The sequence below is a fragment of the Nicotiana tomentosiformis genome, chromosome 1 (assembly GCF_000390325.3).
Source record: "Nicotiana tomentosiformis chromosome 1, ASM39032v3, whole genome shotgun sequence".
NCBI lineage: Eukaryota > Viridiplantae > Streptophyta > Magnoliopsida > Solanales > Solanaceae > Nicotiana > Nicotiana tomentosiformis.
This window is the reverse complement of record NC_090812.1, coordinates 40529070-40549189: the sequence shown is the minus strand read 5'-3', so window position 1 is coordinate 40549189 and position 20120 is coordinate 40529070. Positions and strand designations below refer to the sequence as shown.

The following is a 20120-nucleotide window of genomic DNA, read 5'->3' as shown; positions in this document are numbered from 1 at the left end:
TAGAGAACTAATATTTCGGATTCTAAATTCCAGCTATGAATTTACCACTTTTATTTTTTAGGAATTTTTTGTTATTTAAATTAATGAAAAAAAATTTAATCCTTCAAAAATAGATTTCACATAAGATAAGTTCTTATTTAAATTACTATATAAAACATTCTAATATTTAAATTTTTTAAGTCAATCAGAATTTTACCTCATAAAATTCTTGATTTATTTGAACTATGTAGCATAATATCTTCCTTGCTAATTTTTTGATATTTACGGGTTCTGAAATTAAATGAATTTTTGTTTATCACTATTAGCTAAATTTGTCACTTATCAACTAAAAATTTCGCGAGTTCTAAGATCCAATAGCACCGATAATACATAGGTCAAAGCTAATTGATATCACGAAAACTTTCATATGGTAAGTAAAACTGTCACTTATCAAGAAAAATTTTCCGAGGAAGTCCTAATATCAATATTTTAATATATTAATTGTTAAAATATTAACTCAGTATTAGTTATTTTTAAAATTTACGTTATTATTTTGTCAGTTTTCTTGTAGGTCTTAGAAGGCTAACCTCATTATCATATCTCGAAAAAAAGATTAAAAGATTTAATATTTTAATTTGTATGATTTAACAAATCTTTAAAGAATCGTAATAAAAAAAATTGTGTTGCTTATTTATTTTCAATGTTGCATCATTTTTCATGAGAATTTCTGTGAGATAGATTCATCATTTTTCATGAACTTACACTTTCTCTTTAGTATTTTTTTTTTACTTTATAATTAAAATACACTTTATAATAATAGTTATGCAACTTTTCAAAGTTATATATTCATTGATATAGGACACTAGTTATATTAAAATACTAAGGCCATATTATTTGCCTTTTTTAATCTTTTAAAAATAGAGTTCACACTTGATAAAATAATCATTTAATTTTTTTAATATTTAGGACCTTTAAAATAATTATAATTTTAAATCTTTCCTTGTTTGAATTATATATGAACTTTGAATTTTTAATAGTTTAAAATTGATAAATTTTTAATTGTATGAATTATTTTCTTATTTGTGGTGGGTAAAGTAAAACTTACATAATAATTTCGTTATTATTCATAGTTCTGATTTCAGCTAATTAAAGACAGATACCAAACTCCACATTTGAAGATATATAATCAATGTCTCTTACGTAGATTTTGACTCATAATTGGAGTTCATTTTTAACGCCTCTTGAACGATTTCAGGTCACAATAGAAGTCTAGTAAGCAACACCTATATAATACGAAGTATTGAGCCAAGAGAACATAATTAAGAAGGAAAAAATTATCTATTAGACATGTTGGCCGGTTGAATTTGTCTAAAGGGCTTGGTGCTTCTAATACAATATATATAAATTAGTAGTAAAAGTTTTTAGCCAAAATTGAATATTTTGGGAAGAAATTCAATACTTGGGAGTGAGATTGTGAAAAATTTGGGGTGCTAAAACTAATTTCCTATATTTATGAAACTTGAAACTAAATTTGATTTTTAAAGTGTAAATCATTAGCAGTAGAGGAGAAAATAGTCAAATAACAAAGAGTAGGGTTTTAAAGGGTTTAAGACAACTTTCTTTCATTCTCATTTCTCACCCTTTCCCCAGACTTCCCAATTAACCATTACCTTTTGCAATCCAATACTTCGAACTAGCTAATTTCTATGGCTATGGAGGAACCCAACACCACGTATATGGAAGTAGAAGAAGCTGAAAACTCAGATGACTACAGGGACCAGAATTGGGACGATTGGAAAGTAGACGAAAATGGAGACGAAGAAGATGAAGATGAAGCTATGAACTCAGAGTTACTCTGCTTGTTCTGTGATTCGCTATACAATTCCAGCAACGCCCTCTTTGAACACTGCTCATCCGCACACCGCTTCAACTTCAATACTCTCAAGACCACTTTCGCCTTGGATTTCTACGGCTGCTTTAAGCTCATTAATTACATTAGGTCTAAGGTATTCAACGTATCCTTGTTCAAAAGTGTCAGTTTCATATTCTAGTTTAGCGTCTTCGATTTTGTTATTATGTGCAATTCAATAGAAACTAATGGCCTTTTTCTCATGAGTTTTAAGTTGTAGATGATGTAAAGAATATTTATACAACCAGCTCATATTTTAGGTAATTATGGGTAAATCTCCGGATAAACATTATAATTTATAATCTAGTAAAATGGCAAAATTTACTGATAGTGTAAAAATAATAATTAAAGTTTTAGTATATATAACTTAAATCCTTTTTTATATATATTTTGCTATTAGGTTGCTGAGAACAAATGTTGGAGTTGTGGTATTGTCTGTCGGTCAAAGGAAGATTTACTGAATCATTTGCACGAGGTTATTAATTTTGACGAGGGCTTGTTTCCTTGGAATGATGATGAGTTTTTGAAGCCCTTGAACGAGGATGCACTTCTGTATAGCTTTGATGATGCTGATGAAGGTGACGATGTTGAGGATGTTATGTCTGTCGACAAAAAGGAGTTAATTAAAGATTTTGAGCATATTAGCATCGATGAGGATGATTTTGAGTCTGAAACAGAAGAAAACAAACCTATAGCCTCCATTCAAAATGGAGGGAAATCTGCTTCAGTGACTGACGCTACTTTCAGCAATGGCATTGTCACTGCAGAAGCTGGTGCTTCTTCGTATAAGAACCTCGATGACCAGGATTCCAGCTTATATATAGCAAAAGTTGCAGCAAATAAGGTCAAGGACGTAAATAAAAGCTATTTTGGTGGTTATAGTTCCTATGGTATCCACAGGGACATGATAAGTGATAAGGTAACTTTTATCTTGATTAAGCCTTTTCAATGTTATTAGGTTTTGCGTTGGCCCAATTCTTGATGTATAGCAACTATCTTTTGTTGTGGAGGAAGATATAGTCGATCAAATTGTTTTTCCCATGTTAAGCTAAATGCTGATTGGACCTTTTCAATCTCTATTTGCGGTACCTTAGTTTACCAGAGCCAGTATTTACTTGAATAAATTTTGCTTGTAATTCTTGTCCAACAAGAATCATCTGCTGCTTACTTCGAAACAAAGTGAACATACTTCACCAACATAAGGAAAGCAGAAAAGACCAGACCTGATCTAATCTAGTTGTTCTGCTTCGCTAACTAGTCCTTGCTTTTTTTTTTTTTTTTTCAATTTTGGATCAGGAAATACTTTTACTAGAAGAAGCACCAATAGAATGCAACTGTCACACATCAAAGAATGCTAAGCTCCAGAACAAACATTATATAGCGCCTAGCACCTTGTCTTCATCAGAAAGTATCAATATCCCTATTATAAACCCCACTGATCTCCATTCTCTTTAATTGACTCTAAAGTGATTTTTCTTCCATCAGCTTTTAAATCTGATTAATATCCATTTCCTGCTGTTGCTTCAAAGCTTTGTCCAATTGTCCTGAAGCTGATGTACGTTCTTCCTTTGACTCTTGATAGTTAGATTATTGGCAAAAACTATTTCATTATGCTTCTTTGTGCCATATAAATGTTTGCCTTATTTCAGAAAAAAAGGTTACCGCTGAAATATTTGGTAACAAGATTGTCTATATTGTGGCTTATGCAGGTAAGAACTGATGCTTATCGGCAAGCCATTTTGGAGAATCCTTCTCTCATAAAAGGTGCTGTAGTCATGGATGTAGGTTGTGGTACTGGCATATTGAGGTTAGGAGAGATTTTGCTCATATTTACTTTATCTCATTACATTATTTTACTAGTGTAGTTGATCATTTGATGCAGTATTATGAAGATTTTGGATCTTCTAAATCCTTTTTAGATCCCTTTCTTTTGTGAACACTTGAATCTTTGTCTGAGCTTTCTTGTTCTACTTTATGGGAGAAATCATGGAGGAAAAAAAGAGGAACACTAAAAACTACGCAAGGAGGTAATTGGAAGTGAAAGAAGATTAAGTGAACAAGCATTAAGCTTTGAATCTGTTTGCTTTTTTATACTATTACATTACCCAAGCTGAAGAAAGGAGAATTAAAATTTCATCGCCTTAACCAGAAGGTGAAATAGTAGTACATGTATCTATTCCTTTCAGCTTTTTAGATGAGCCACTAGCAGGAAGAGCAATGAGCAAACCAAGGAAGAAAACACTTGAAATCCCTATGCAGGGACAGGGAATAGAGGAAAATGCACTAGTATGAGGAAGTATGTAAACTCGCCCACCAAATGATCTCTTAGTTGTCCTATTCTATTCTACGCTCCCATATGTTTTTGTAGTGAGCGAACCATCCTCAGCTTCAAGTAGGTCATGACCAAAGATATGCAAATACTGGTGGCCAAACTTCATCTTTCAAATACTGATTTTAGTATTTGCAAGTAAGGTGATGACCAAAGATCCCAAAGTGATCAGAATTTCTGAAAGCATGCATAACAGGTCACTTATACTGTTCATCTTCGTTTTTGCATTCAAAATTAACTAATGAAGGAAAAAGCTCAACTTCTGAATTTAAAAAGTAGTCGTTCAATTAGAACTAATTCATGTCGTTTTTAGTCTCTTTGCAGCCCAGGCAGGTGCGTCAAGGGTGATTGCAGTTGAAGCAAGTGAAAAGATGGCAGCTGTGGCAGCTCAGGTTAACAATCTTTCGTTATTAAATTGTCACGTTGCTTTCCAAATTTAACAGTTTTATCTTCAGATTTTGCAGCTCCAGTATTATTTACTAAATTCCATTACTTTCCAAACTTCTTACTATAATTTTAGATTGCCAAAGACAATAACATTTTGCGGATTGGAAGCGAGAATGAAGGTTCTGATCCGGGCAATGGTGTAATGGAGGTTGTTCAGGGCATGGTTGAAGAGCTACAGAGTACTCAGAAAGTTCGGCCACACAGTGTTGATGTGTTGGTGAGTGAATGGATGGGTTATTGCCTGCTTTATGAGTCAATGCTTAGCTCTGTCCTGTATGCACGTGATCAATTTTTGAAGCCTGGAGGTGCTGTTCTTCCTGACATGGCAACCATGGTAACTCTCAAAAGCTTTTCTTGCATTTGTTTAAGTCATCATTCATTTCTAGGTTGAAGCTAACCTCTCTCCCCACATAACTTTTCTAGTTTGTTGCTGGATTTGGAAGAGGTGGTACAAGCATTCCATTTTGGGAAAACATTTATGGGTTTAATATGTCTTGTATCGGCGAGGAGATTGTTAAAGATGCTTCCAGAATTCCAATAGTTGATGTTATTGACAGCTGTGATATAATAACTAATTCAACAGTTCTCCAGGTTTGTCTTTTTATCTGCGTTGAGAAGCATGAAGACTATGTTGTTGACCTTTAAATGGTCCTTATTTTAATATCAGTTCTCTGCATGACAGCATATTGGCATCGTCAACCATTTTTGGTTTTAGACACATTATCATGACAGTTTAAACTCAAATATGTTAAGTCCAATGTTTGATTAATTTTATATTACCTAGGTCATCTTTCCACTCGATTCTAGGATTCACTTGTGTTTTATAAGAAGCCCATAGAAATTGTTGGGGTGTGGCTTTGGCAGGCTATAAGGACTTTGTTGTAAATTTTAAATAGTTATGTAGATGTATTATCTGAGAAATAAGAGACACAAGAGAGCTTTGAGTGAAACCGTGAAGACAACTGTTGCTAGAAAGGATTTTCTCCCTGGCTTTTCCCCACAGAATCCCTTGCCCGATGAAACAGTGTTTTTCAGGAGGATAACCATTAAACAGATTTAAAAACTAAGCAAAAATCTCTTTATGATTTTACAGTAATTCTCTGACATCCCAAGTATACTTGAACAGAACTTTGATCTGGTGACAATGAAGCTGGAGGAGATGGATTTTACTGCTAAGGTTGAACTGGAGCTGAAGGGAGAAACTTCTGGAAATGGGTCTCCAGGTTCAAAACCGATTACAACTTGGTGTTATGGAGTTGTCATTTGGTTTGAGACTGGATTTACAGAAAGATTCTGTAAAGAAAAGCCAACTGTCTTGTCCACATCTCCCCATACTCCCAGCACTCACTGGTCACAGACTGTCCTCACTTTCTCGGAACCAATTGCAATGGTATCCTCAGGAAAGTTAAACGTTGATAAAATGGCCGCGGTTGGTACTGATGCTTGCCCCGCGGTTAAAATACAATGTCGCATCAGCGTCGTTCGTGCTGCTCAACATCGAAGCATTGACATTTCCATGGAGCTATCAGGAATTGGGCCTTGTGGTAGAAAACGAAATTTGCCAGCGCAAATGTTTAACTTATGATAAGTTAGTCCAATCAAGTTCTTACCATACATTTCCGCTTGCACCTGAGCAGGAGGTCTCAGGGTGAGTGAGAGGATTATTTCCATCTCCGTCTTATAAGGTTTATACTAGCAACAGTTCTCCCATTCTTGGTGCATGAGAAGACGTGGATCATTCCAAGTTTCTTGGAGTAAGTACAAACCATATATTTACTCGCACTGTCCACCTTTTATTTTGACACTGTTGATTTTGAGCACTTTGGTGGGCCAAGAATTGTAGAAGAGAGATGCAGCATATTCCAACACATGAGAAATGATTTCCTTGTAGTAGTAATATTTTTGATATAATCTTATCCTATTCTCTTTTCTTCCTGGTAATTTCATTGACAAAGTTATCCGGTTGCTGAGATATTGTAGTAGTTAATAGAGTTAACAATGTCTATTCCTTTCATCCAATTTAAATTTTGAGTTTGCTTTTCCAGAGGATCATTTTGACCAATTTTTTTTACTGAAATTAAAAGTTAGGTAATTCATTTTCTGATTCTTTTTTTGAGATTTAAATATTTACTTGTATGATTTTTTATTTGTTTCAGAATATCTGAATATTATATTGATCTCCATTCTAGATTGGTCACACCTCACTCCATTTGCAGAATCTTAATGAACACCTTGCTAGTCCGACTCACGGCTTGTTGTTTATTATAATATGGTTCTCTAGCTATGTGCAAAATAAAATGTCTGACCATTTTCCTATTCAAGAAGAGTAAAGCGTAGAGATGAACATGGTATAAGCACTTTGCATGTTCAGCTTCTTCCAAACTCTTGCTGTAAAGTGAATCGTTTCATTGATTCTTAGAGTTCCTTTTTTCCAAGGAATTAATTAATTGGAGTTCAAGTGTTTGTTCCCCCCCCCCCCCCCCCCCTTTTTTTTTTTTTAAAAAAACCCCCCCCTCCCTAATTAGGAGGAGTTCTTCCCTTTTTTACTTTCAAAATTAGCGGTCACATGTACGATATATGTGATGTATTTGACATTACTCTTGAAAGGCAAAATATGCAAAAAACACATCCTAAAATCTATATTGCGCCAACTTTGTGTATTTTCTCTTATAACTTGATCGCCTCTTATTGTTCTTTTAAATCTTTTAGTTCCAAATTAAAGATGAAATAATCAGTTTATCAATAATATTTCGAGTACCAAAGGAATCAATGTTAAAAAAAGTGAAATAGGGCATCACTTAGGTGGCTGATCAAAGAATATTAATATTGCAAAAATTTGAGGTTTGTTTCATAACACAACACTTGTGCATGCATAGAGCGAAAGTGCTTGCTTGTCATGTACTTCAACTTTTTTCCATTTTCAAGAAATCATTTGAATAAGCCTCTTCTCTTCCATTTTTTTTGGCAGTAATTGTAGTCCAATAATGCAAGATTAATCAGTGAATATATAATACAAAAACTCAAAAAGTAATGTAATTAATAGGACTGAAGAGAAATAACAAGCTATAAAAGCCTATGCTCCTCTTCTTATTGACAAGGAATTTACTTGCTTTGCTTGCATGAATACTCTATGCTATGGCTTCTCTCTTTCATTTTTCTCCAATTATCTCCACACTCTTTCTGATCACTTCTTGCATCGCATCAAATCAGACTCCCAAGGTAAGTTTCTCTTTAATTTGGGAAAATTAGAAAAAGAGATTTCGACTATTTGAACAAATTGTGAATCTGTAAACATATTTATATTAATTCTAGATGGAATGTACTTTGATCCTGGTATTGAAATTTCTAAGTGATATATGAATTTTTTTCTTTTCTCAAATCATATTGAACAAGTTTTCCTTCTTTGTTTTTGGATTTTATATTCTTTTTTGACAGCATGCAGACTTCTTAACTAGTATTTTTCATATTTATTTTATCTCTGTTTCAATATTTTTCTTTTCAATATTTTCTATCTGCATATAGTATTAAACCCTTCTCCTTTTTCCTTCCATTTTTTTTTTTGATAATTGCTTGATTGGATGCAGCCTTACATTGTGTATATGGGAAGTCCCTTGAACAACAGTGGAGACTCAGCTGAAATTGCAGAGCTATCTCATCTTCGAATGTTGTCGTCCATTATCCCAAGGTTATAATACTATATATGTTTTCTTTATACTTCTTTTCCCTTCATTTTGCTAGATAACTATCAGCAATAAATATGAGAAAACTAATTAGGGCATTAGATTAATATTAGACATTCTACTACTAATGGCGTAGTGAGGAATTCTAACAAGGGGTTAAAAAAAAAATGCAAAAAATCTATAAGCTTCTCCTATGTTAAAGGGGATTCAATAGTTTACATTTATACAAATTTTTTGTTTTTATCTTACTTGCACTTGAGTATAATTTCAGATGAATTCAAACCCCTTCCTTACCCAGTAGCGGATTTATGTTATGGGTTATTGGTGTTTGAACACTCATTATTTATATAGAAAAACTAGTAATTCATATATATATATATATATATATATATATATATATATATATATATATATATATATTACTTGACCGACCCAGTTTCAATAGTAATTTTCAAATAAAAATAGTTAAGCATCCATAATACTATGTATCTCAATAGTATTATATGATGCTAAATAGCAGCTTGATCCCGGTACAATCTGATGATACATAAATTAAAGGAACTAAAAATAGAAATTTTCCGTTGGATATTATAAACAGGGGCAGCTCAACGGTATCCGGGGCCTAAAGCCAAACTTCAACGAGGGGCTCTAAGTTTTTTCATATTTAAAAACTCATTTAATAAAATTTTATTTTGAAGTTAATTTTTCTAGCTTTTTGAGATGTAAAATTTTTAATAATTTATTTATAATCGATTTCTTAACTAGGATTATATATATTTCTACTTTCTAGGATTATTATTCAATTCTTTTAGGATTTCCTAATTTTCTAAAAGATCTTTGTTAAACTCTTACCAACTTCTTCTTCTTGGATTTCATTCTCTTCTACCTCAATTATATTAGTGATTTGTTTATCTACCATAAATTCTTCCTATTTTTTGGGGTTGTATTAAAGTTTCAATTCTTCTCTCCTTTTTGGTATTTTTAATATGAGGATTCATATTTTCTTGTTGACATATTAAAATTCTAATAAATTTAAAAAGCTAATACATATACTTACAAATAAAAGATATAAAAAAAAATAATTAGATGCAAAGTAATAAGAAAAGTATAGAACAATTGAACCTGGTTTAACAAATAGTCATGGATAACTTGTACTTTTGCTGTTTCAATATTTTTAGTGCAATTCCGGGAAAGCTTGACAAAAAAAGAATTGCTTTCTACTATCGTATTTGACAGAATATTTTATGAGACAGTAGACTTATAAGTTTGGAAAGGAATATAAAAGATTAAGTAAAAACCAGTTTAAAGAGAAAGTAATAAAAGTAACGTGGGCCATATGATAATAATGATAATATATAAAGGAGGCAAGACATATATTCACACGTAAGTAACTATTCTTATTCCCAAATTATCTCTATTGGTCTCATAATTCCCTTATTTATGAAAAATATACTTTTTTTTATATACTAAATATTTTTTAAAAAATTCATCAAATATAGATACAACTATTTAATACAGTATCAGGAAATTTTGGGGCCCCCTAGATGTGGGGCCTCAAGTTGCTTGAGCGACTTTACCATTGAGCCGCCCCTGATTATAAAGATATGAAAGATTAATTTTTTGTGATCCCAGTTTTTTTCCCCTTTTAACCTTAATAAGATAAAAAAAGCTCGACCATGCATGAGACACCCATGAGTTAAAATCTATCAAAATTGTAAATGAGAAAAGGTAAAGCAAAGGAGGAAAAAGATACATTTTAAGATGTTATTATCCCATACGTTTAATTCCTTGATGATGATTGTAATATTCATCAATATTTCAATATTAATGATAATCTTATTTGTTTCAAAAATAGAAAAAAAAAAGGAAGACGAAAGCATTATTTCTTTCCCAAAGAAAAAATTTATACGAGTTTCTGCGCATGTATCTTCCACTCAATAATAAAAGTATATACTGGAAATTATTTTCTTTTATATATGAGAAACTAAAAATAATATTTTTTTTAACTTTTTCGAACAGTGAAGAAAGTGAGAGAATCTCAGTGAGGCATTCCTATAATCATGCTTATAGGGGCTTTTGTTCCTTGCTTACAGAGGACGAAGCCATCCTATTATCAGGTAAGATTCTTTCTTTATTCTTTTCTTATTACTTTTTAATTGCTTATAGTGTAAAAAGTTGAAAAAATATTCTAAGTGTTTTACTTTGTTCTTTAAATTTTTAATTTGTATGTTCCCTAAGATCTGAATTCATATTTTGTAGTTTAAATCGAAGATATAAGAAATCGCTTTTTTATTTAGAGTTAATTAACTAATATTTTAGCATACTTAATAAACTTAATTAAAACCTATATACATGAACATTAAGCCATTTGTCATCAAAGTAGGAAAAAATATATTAACAAATGTATATTATATTTAATTGATTTCTTATACAATCAAACTATTTTCGCTATGATTTTGTTACGCTAGAGTAATATATTAACTTCGGAAATTTATTGGTAATTTAGTACTTGTAAAACCATATAACGTGCATCATTGGTGCATTGTTCGACTCTCACAAGATCTTTCCCCTCCTCTTCCCCTCACAGTTCACTCCCAAAGTAATTAAAAATTATGTTGATTTAATCTTTGTTAGATTATCATAAATTAAGGTATTAACTTTATTTTAATTGGAAAAGCAGGTCATGAGGAGGTTGTATCAGTTTTTCCAGATCCCGTTCTTCAACTTCACACAACACGCTCCTGGGATTTTTTGGGTCTTGAATCTTCTTATTATTCCAGATCCTCTGGCTATCACTACAAGCATGGTTCATCTTTTGATGTTATTATTGGAGTTATTGACACAGGTCCTTTTTACTAATAAATAATTTTTTTTTTTACTTTTTTGAATTAAAAAAAGCCACTTTGATTTATTTATGCATTAAGCAAATTGTTGCATATATTTAATGGAGGGAGTAAAACTTGGACTTTCCCCACCTTTTTTTTTTGTTGCTTTTATGTACATTGTCATAATTACTCTTTATTTTTAGGCATATGGCCCGAGTCACCTAGTTTTGATGACCAACATATTGGTAAAGTACCATCAAGATGGAAAGGAGTCTGCATGGAAGGATTTGACTTCTATAAGTCAAACTGCAATAGGTCATCACTTTTCTTTCTCCTTTATTTTTCATTTTGGTTACTCTGGACCCGTTTGTCCATAAATTTTTTTTCCCTTTTCTTTTGGATTTTTTTTTTCTAAAACGCGAAATTTTGTAAGTTCTTAGAGATTTTTCGAAAATGAGTTTTTTTCAAATTTTCGGAATATTTTTCTACTCACAAAACTATAATATTTTTTTCAAGAAAAATGCATGTCCAAACATAATTTTAAATTTCAAATACTATTTTTCAACTTGACTCAAAATACTACTTTTTTTCAAAAATTATAACTTTTATGTCGAAACGCCTGCTTAATGTTCAAGACATTGCCAAGAGGTTATATAGACAATCTTGACTTGGAATAAAATGCCATTTTTACTTTTCACCAAGCTCAATATTATGACTTACTCGAAAAAATAGTATCAGTAATCTCATCAGTCAAAATTCTCATCTGAATCAAATCCAAATATCTCAGCATTTGAAAATGTGATGCGTCCTAAATAATATTGTCGAATCCCTGACCTAACGTCACATATTCTCCTGAAAATTAAATTCTATCTCAAAATCTATATATTGTAGGAAGTTGATAGGAGCAAGGTTTTACAATATTGAAGATCAAGAGTCCACCTTCACAAAATTACCTAACATTAGCACTACAATACCATCAAAACCAAATGGAACACCAAGGGACAAAGTAGGGCATGGAACAAACACAGCTTCAATAGCAGCAGGTGCAATTGTCCCTAATGCCAATTACTATGGCCTAGCAAATGGCACAGCTAGGGGAGGGTTACCTTCTGCTAGGATTGCAACTTACAAAGCATGTTCAGAAGGAAATTGTCAAGGCTCTGCAATACTCAAAGCTATTGATGATGCAATTAAAGATGGAGTTGACATTATTTCCATTTCCATTGGGAGAAGTTTTGTGTTTCAAACTGACTTTAAAGATGATCCTATTGCCATTGGGGCTTTTCATGCTGCTGAAAGAGGAGTTGTGGTTGTTTGTTCTGCTGGGAATGAAGGACCTGATCCTTACACTGTTACCAACTCTGCTCCCTGGATTTTCACTGTTGCTGCTTCTACTATTGATAGAAAATTTCAGTCCACTATTGTTCTGGGAAACAATGTCTCTTTGAAGGTAAACATCCTTATTACTCCATCTGTTAAACTTTCTGGTGTTTGAGAAGCATTTAATATCTGGATTCGCACCACATAGGAAAAATTTTAGGGGGAAATGTTTCTTAGTAGGAGTTTCAAAGACTTTGAATTCGAGACTTCTAGTTAAGGGCGGAGAGATCTCATCCATCCCACCACATTCCTTGGTGATCATTACTCGATATGTTTTTTGCCTTAATGTTTTGGTTTACTCATTCAGTATCGAGGATCCGTTGATCCAACTAATTCTAAGGCAAATTAAAGGGAGAAATACTTTCTTTTAGGAGTTTCTCCATTCCTAGGACTCGAATCCAGCCACACCTTTGGATGGTCTACTCCAAATGACTCATTCTATATGTGACTCTTATTTTTATATGTTTTAAAACGAATAATACCTCTCTATATTTAAATACTTTTTAACATCCAAACCTTAATGTCACACTCTAATAGTTTTTATTATATTACATCTTTGGTTATTCAAATAGGGATCAGGAATAAGTTACAATCCTACTGGTCGCTCTCGCTCCAGAACTTATCCCCTTGCTTTCGGTGAAAACATTCCTTTCCACCCCTCGTTAACTTCTCAAGCCAGGTAATTTTCTAGCTATGTATTTTTCTTTTTATTATTATTTTCATTCTTGCTTTCTTTCATGAAATAAGCAAATAATTGATCATACGCATTCAATCAGTTGCATAATTTCATCTTATTTAGAATCTCTAATAGCCCCTTTCAATCTAAATGGCATATTTATATATACTTGAAGGTCAAAACTACGAGGACAAGAGTTAGCTTCTTAAAATTTTTGTTTTCCATTTGATAAGTGCTTGCTCTTAAATTTTGTATGTTCCTTTCTGCAAAAATGCAAGCAGGAATTGTATGCCAGGGTCATTGGATGCTAAAAGAGTTGCCGGGAAAATAATTGTTTGCATGAATGATGACTGGACAATATCAAGAGAAATCAAGAAATTGGTTGTGCAAGATGCCAATGCAAAGGGTCTGATTTTAATTGACGAGGCAGAGAAACGTTCACCATTTGATTCAGGCAACTTCCCGTTTGCTGAAGTTGGAAAGTTGCCTGGGGCTCAAATTCTTCAATATATTAATTCCTCCCAGTAAGAATTTATACCTCTTTTCTCTTTCAAATATGACTTACTATTATTTCTTTACAAAAGATTATCATGCTTTATCATTATTACAAAATATTATGATAAAAATTTATTCGCACTCAGTGTTTACATCAAACTGTTGAATGATTTATGATTACAGGAACCCATTGGCAACTATATTTCCGGCAAATGAGATTCGAAGGTTTAAGCCAGCTCCAGTAGTCGCAGATTTTTCTTCACGCGGACCCGCAACACTAACCGAAAATATTCTTAAGGTTCTAAACACTCTTCTAGACTTCTCTATAACAACATCCCTATATAATAGCCATTCAATATAAAAGCCGAGTTTTCCTCGGAACCGATGATTATGCTATGTTATAATATTTGTTCTTTATAACAACACATTCATTATAACAACCAAAAAAATATCGGAACAAACGATACTGTTATAGAGAGGTTTGACTGTACATTAATTTTCAAAGCTATTACAGTCAAACTTCTCTATAACAGCCTCGTTTGTTCCGAATATTTTTGGATGTTATAGCGAAGTGTTGTTATAGAGAACATATATTATAACATAAAATGAAAATTGGTTCAGGTAAAGCTTGGCTTTTATAGTGAAGTGTTGTTATATAGGGATATTGTTATAGAGAGGTCTGACTGTATATGTATATATTCTTAATTATGTTCAACTTAAACTATGAAGATTTTACTACAGGCTGGCGGAGGTAAATTACTTATCAACTTATACTAAACTATAGAGAGGTTTTTGACCGTATATTAATTTCCAAAGCTATTATATGTATATATTCTTAATTATGTTCAACTCAAACTATGAAGATTTTACTACAAGCTGGTAAAAGTAAATTACTTATTGGCTTATACTAAAACAATTATATTTCAATTTGAAAAGAAAGGAGTAATAAACTATGAGTTTACTACACAATAATATGACCTTTAAAATTTTGTCTGCAGCCTGATATAAGTGCTCCTGGTGTTGGCATATTATCGGCAATGATTCCAAAGGTTGATGAAGTGAGTAGTAATCTTTTACCAGAAAAAAAATCAACATCCTTATTTGGCATCACATCTGGAACATCTATGGCCTGTCCACATGTTACTGGAGCTATGTCCTTCATTAAATCAATACACCGTACATGGAGCTTCTCAATGATCAAATCTGCAATCATGACAACAGGTATATCACATATTTTGGCTATTAAATATTTAGTATCATTTACAAATTGATAAAAAAGAAGGCAGCTACTAAGTTCTCGCTATGCGCGTGATTCAGGGAAGGCCAGATTACATTGGGTCTTATGACACGGGTTGAACCAGTGACCTCCTGTTTACCGTTTCACTATTTTCTTTTGCTGCAATATGTTGTTTCATTTCCTTTCATCTAAGCACTACTTTTCTACTTCAAATTTTGCTGATAATGGAATTTTCTTTTTCCTCTCAACAGCAACAGTATCCAACAATTTGAGGAAGCACTTGACAAACACGTCAGGTCTTTATTCAAATCCACATGAAATAGGTGCTGGGGAATTAAGCCCAATTAAAGCTCTAGATCCAGGGTTAGTATTTGAAACGACCATGACTGACTACTACAACTTCCTATGTTATTACGGGTACAAAGAAAAACAACTTAGATTAGTAGCATCAAAGAATTATAAGAATTTCGATTGCCCAAGAAATGCTAGTACTAGTAAAAAGGAACTCATATCAAACATAAATTACCCTTCAATCTCTATAGAAAAACTTAAGCAAAATCAGGGGGTTGTGAAAGTGAAAAGAGTTGCGACGAATGTTGGTTCAGATCGAAATGCCACGTATACTTCTTCAACCATTGCTCCACCTGGTTTGGTTGTTAGGGTTTCTCCGAAAAAGATTGTCTTTGTGAAAGGAATAAAGAAAGCTTCTTTTGAAATCTCATTTGATGGTAAGAAAGCATCAAAGGGTTACAATTTTGGGATTATAACGTGGTCGGATGGCTCTCATAAAGTTCAGATGATATTTGCAGTCAACATTGAATAATTTTTAATTTGTATTTTGTAAAGGGAGGAGATATATCATTTTGCAATTTGTATTTTGTAGAGGGAGGAGATATGTATCATTGCCTTAATTTATAGCTGATCGGAACAAAATAATGCCAATTTTCAGTTCCAGTAATGTTCTTATGACCATCAAAACTAGTAAAAATTAAGAATTTCTACATGGCAGGTATGAGTTTAATTTCCATTATTTCTTTTCCCTAATCTTTCTGTGTAATAAATCTTTTTATAATTTTTAAAGTGTTCCTATGATCTTTTCAAGGGGAGCCCTTGAACAATATAATGGTAAAATTATGTTCGTGTGACCTGTATAAGTCATAGAAGCAACCACTAATGCTTGTATTAGGATTATGATAGGTTGTCTATATCACACATCTTGGGATGCGGCCCTTCCTCGGATCTGTGGGATGCATATATTGTGCATCGGGCTGCTTTTTTTTTTTTTTTTGGTTCTTATGATCTCTTGAATTTTCTAGCCTTTGCTATTGATGAAACCACGAAGCGTAATTGTTTCTTTTCCTGCATTTTTTCATTTTTTGAGAGTCTGCGGTTTTGCTGAAAGTTACCAACAAATAGTGCAAGAAATTACCGAAAATAAACTAATCCATTGTTCTGCAAATCTCAAACTAACTACCGTTCAGCATACATTAATTGTTCTCATCAAAATTGCAGTAAAACAAAGTAGTACTGATATTACTTTACTAGAAAACATAAAGAGAGGCTCGATCGGCCAGAATCATATCACTTCAATGGAATGAACCTAGAAGAGTGAGTAGCACCAATACCGGGCCTACCGTGCTTAACAGGCTTGTATGAGATTGAAAACTCAGCTAAATAATGTCCAATCATTTCAGGCTTGACCTCAATTTGATTGAACGTGTTTCCATTATAGATTCCAATAACGCTTCCAATCATCTCTGGTACAATAATCATGTTCCTCAAATGTGTTCTCACAACCTCTGGTTTCTCACTTGCTTGAGCCTCAAGTTTCGCCTTGCGCAGCTTCTTGATCAAAGCCATAGGCTTCCTCTTCAAACCCCTCTCGAACCTTCGGCGAGGACGAGCAGGGAAAAGTTTAACGAGCTCATTAGTAGACAGGTTAAGAAGAGTATCCTGATCCACTCCTCTGTAGCTGAACTTCTTAAACGTTCTCTTCTTTGGCTGGCCGCCGGCCCCAACATCAGCACATTCAACGTCCGCCATTGCTTTGGAGATTGAACTGGCAGCTAAGCAACTACGGCTAGGATTTTGATGGAAAGATTAATATTATTGGTGTATCTATTATTGAAACAATACAAAGTATATATTTACACAACAATGACTTTGTCTCCAAGTAATTAATGGCTTGGTCCCTAAGTCAAACTACAAGTGAATAAAAGTACATATTCTATATGAAAATAACCTTATTTTTCGTAATATTAGAAAATAAGTAAATACTTATAAGGTACTATGTTTCAGCATCGTATACGGTCAAAACCGAGTCTGCCCTTCTTATGACTAATCGAGATTGGGATATGATGGTCCAAGGTTCATCATTGTAATATCGAGCCATGATGCGATGTTAGGTCTTCGAGCTCGAGCCCCAGAGACCGATCAAGATCGAGACTGATCAAGATCGAGATCGAGTCAAGATCGAGCTCGAGACCAAGAGACCGATCAATACCGAGACCGGCCAAGATCGAAATCGAGTCAAGATCGAGCTCGAGACCCAGAGACCGGCCAAGATTAAGAGCGAGCCAAGAAACAAAAAAGCCGTTATAGCCGCAATTGGGGAGAGAATCTCGGCGAAAATCACGGCTCGAATCAAGAAAAAGCTAATTAATTAATCTATCATGGAATCTCCATTATGTATTTTTAATTATATCCAAAATAGGATTCCCTCACTATATGAAGAGTTGTTATCATTAGGGATTCATTCTAAGATATACAAAAAAGAGAGCAAATATTATCTTCCTTGGCTTTTGATATTTAGTCATATTATTTTTTCTACCAATCGTTCTTCACTCAATTTGGAGGTGATAAAACTTGAACGCTTAAGCTAACTAGTTCATTCAGTTTGCATTCATTTATTTTATAACTAATTTCGATATTCATTTACATATTTTTCCTGATTTGTATCAATTTATATCACGTATCCTTAGAACTACGTATAAATTCAACTCTATTCGTTTTTCGGGTAAACAGTTTGGCGTCCACCGTGGGGCTAAGAATAATAGTGGTTATTTGGTATGAATATCTGTAAAACACACTATTTTACACTTGCTCTTGGAAGTATCTTTGATTTCAGGTTAATAACGACGAACTCTCAATTAATGGCCCTACCTATCGACAACGAAGCTGACTTTCAAGATGAGAATAACAACCTGACGCCCGGGGAGGAAAGGCCACTCGTTGACCCTGTTGGAACTCGGGTCGTAGATCCAATTGGCGTTAATTCACATGTGGCCATTGAGTCGAACCAACATTCCGACCCCGAAAACAACATTCATGGTGGAACTCGACTCTGCAGTTCGAAATACCAGAATGTTGGAGAAGACGGGATCAACCTGCGTATGATTTTTGAAATGTTGCAAGCTCAACAGGTAGCGATAGCTCAGTTGCAGAGCCAAACCAAGGCACCAAGCAGGCCCGAGCCCGGTCCACCCCGAGAAGTCACCCACAGAACGGGGCCAGCTGTAGTAAAGTCAAATGAACAAGAATGAAAGACTAACCTCGAAATTATAAAGATGGTCTAGGAACTGACAAAACAGATAGAGTCAGGAGAAAAGAGGATTGAAGCAAACGACAAAAAAATAGAAACTTATAACTCTGGGGTTGATCATATCCCGGGGGCACCACCAGTATTGAAGAGTTTGGATTCCAAAAGGTTCGTACCAAATCCCTTCCCCCCGAGCGTATCTCCCAAACCGATCCCTAGGAAGTTCCGCATGCCCGAAATTCCTAAATATAATGGAACGACCAACCCCAACAAACATGTCACCTCTTACACATGTGCCATTAAAGGGAACGATCTAGAGGATGACGAGATCGAATCCGTATTATTAAAGAAATTCGGGAAAACCCTGTCAAAAGGAGCAATGATATAATATCATAATTTACCGCCTAACTCTATCGATTCTTTTGCCATGCTTGCAGATTCTTTTGTAAAAGCACATGCCGGAGCCATAAAGGTCGAGACCAGGAAGTCAGACCTTTTTAAGGTAAGGCAAAAAGATAACAAGATGCTAAGAGAGTTCGTATCTCATTTCCAAATGGAACGAATGGATCTACCACCGGTCACAGACGATTGGGCCGTTCAAGCTTTCACCCAAGGACTAAACGAACGAAGCTCAATGGCTTCACGACAGTTGAAGCAGAACTTGATTGAGTACCCGGCTGTTACCTGGGCCGATGTACATAATCGATATCAATTGAAGATTAGAGATTCTAGGTCCGTTATTAAAAGGGACATCGACCGATAACCGAGGTCGAACAGGGACCGATACCAGCCATATAACGGAGATCGTAGGGGCAGCGAACCAGGACGCAACTTCGTATGAGGCGGAAAGAGAAGTGATCGAGGCCAAGGGTATCGAGGGCTGATGACCAAGAATGGTTTCGACAGGCATACCAGACCTAAGGAAGCACCGCGGTTATCAGAATATTACTTCAACATTGATGCATCCGCCATCGTGTTGGCTATCAGACGCATCAAATATACTAAATGGCCTCGACCTCTGTAGTCCGATCCAGCCCAGAGAAATCCCAATCAAATATGCAAGTATAACGGCACCCATGGCCACATAACGGAAGATTGCAGGCAGTTGAGAGATGAGGTAGCCCGGTTATTCAATGAAGGGAACCTTCAAGAGTTTTTAAGTGACCGGACCAAGAACCATTTCAAAAATAGAGAGTTCAATAGACAAAACGAACAAGAAGAGCCACAACACATTATCCACATGATCATCGGAGGGATCGATGTCCCCTAGGTACCAGTGCTTAAACGCACTAAGATGTCGATTATAAGAGAGAAGCGATCTCGAACTCAGGATTACATACCTAAAGGAACCTTGTCCTTTAATGACGAAGACGTAGAAGGAATCATACAGCCCCATAATGATGTATTGGTAATATCTGTACTTATGAATAAAACTCAAGTTAAGCGTGTGTTAATTGATCCATGTAGTTCGGCCAACATCATTCGATCGAGGGTCATAGAGCAACTCGGTCTACAGGACCAGGTCGTGCTCGCAACCCTGGTACTAAACAGATTCAATATGGCTTGTGAAACTACTAAGGGTGAGATAATTATGCCGGTAAACGTGGCCGAGACCATCCAAGAAA

The 20120-nt window shown here is 34.3% G+C and overlaps 3 protein-coding genes and 1 long non-coding RNA gene across 4 annotated transcripts; 2 read left to right on the top strand and 2 right to left on the bottom strand.

The window, feature by feature from the left end:
• Positions 1 to 1582: 1582 nt before the first annotated feature.
• LOC104101450 (probable protein arginine N-methyltransferase 3) lies at positions 1583 to 6708 on the top strand. Its single transcript, XM_009608892.4, has 7 exons — positions 1583 to 1985; positions 2289 to 2807; positions 3598 to 3695; positions 4531 to 4609; positions 4738 to 4998; positions 5088 to 5255; positions 5791 to 6708. Exons 1-7 carry the CDS (start codon positions 1686 to 1688, stop codon positions 6247 to 6249), a joined length of 1884 nt encoding a protein of 627 aa, XP_009607187.1. The 5' UTR covers positions 1583 to 1685; the 3' UTR covers positions 6250 to 6708.
• Positions 6709 to 7551: 843 nt separating this feature from the next.
• LOC104101451 (CO(2)-response secreted protease-like) lies at positions 7552 to 15982 on the top strand. Its single transcript, XM_009608893.4, has 11 exons — positions 7552 to 7883; positions 8249 to 8349; positions 10364 to 10461; positions 11025 to 11189; positions 11373 to 11484; positions 12061 to 12619; positions 13122 to 13228; positions 13507 to 13749; positions 13904 to 14018; positions 14719 to 14941; positions 15209 to 15982. The coding sequence occupies exons 1-11, from the start codon at positions 7800 to 7802 to the stop codon at positions 15778 to 15780; spliced, it is 2379 nt and encodes a 792-aa protein (XP_009607188.1). The 5' UTR covers positions 7552 to 7799; the 3' UTR covers positions 15781 to 15982.
• On the bottom strand, positions 14551 to 15623 carry LOC108946038 (uncharacterized). The gene is made up of 2 exons (XR_001970279.3): positions 15484 to 15623; positions 14551 to 14923 (listed from the first exon to the last, which is right to left on the bottom strand). It is a non-coding gene; the product is annotated as an uncharacterized lncRNA (long non-coding RNA).
• A 403-nt stretch (positions 15983 to 16385) lies between the features above and the next one.
• On the bottom strand, positions 16386 to 17067 carry LOC104101452 (small ribosomal subunit protein uS19-like). Its single transcript, XM_009608894.4, has one exon. It carries the CDS (start codon positions 16998 to 17000, stop codon positions 16539 to 16541), a length of 462 nt encoding a protein of 153 aa, XP_009607189.1. The 5' UTR covers positions 17001 to 17067; the 3' UTR covers positions 16386 to 16538.
• Positions 17068 to 20120: the final 3053 nt, after the last annotated feature.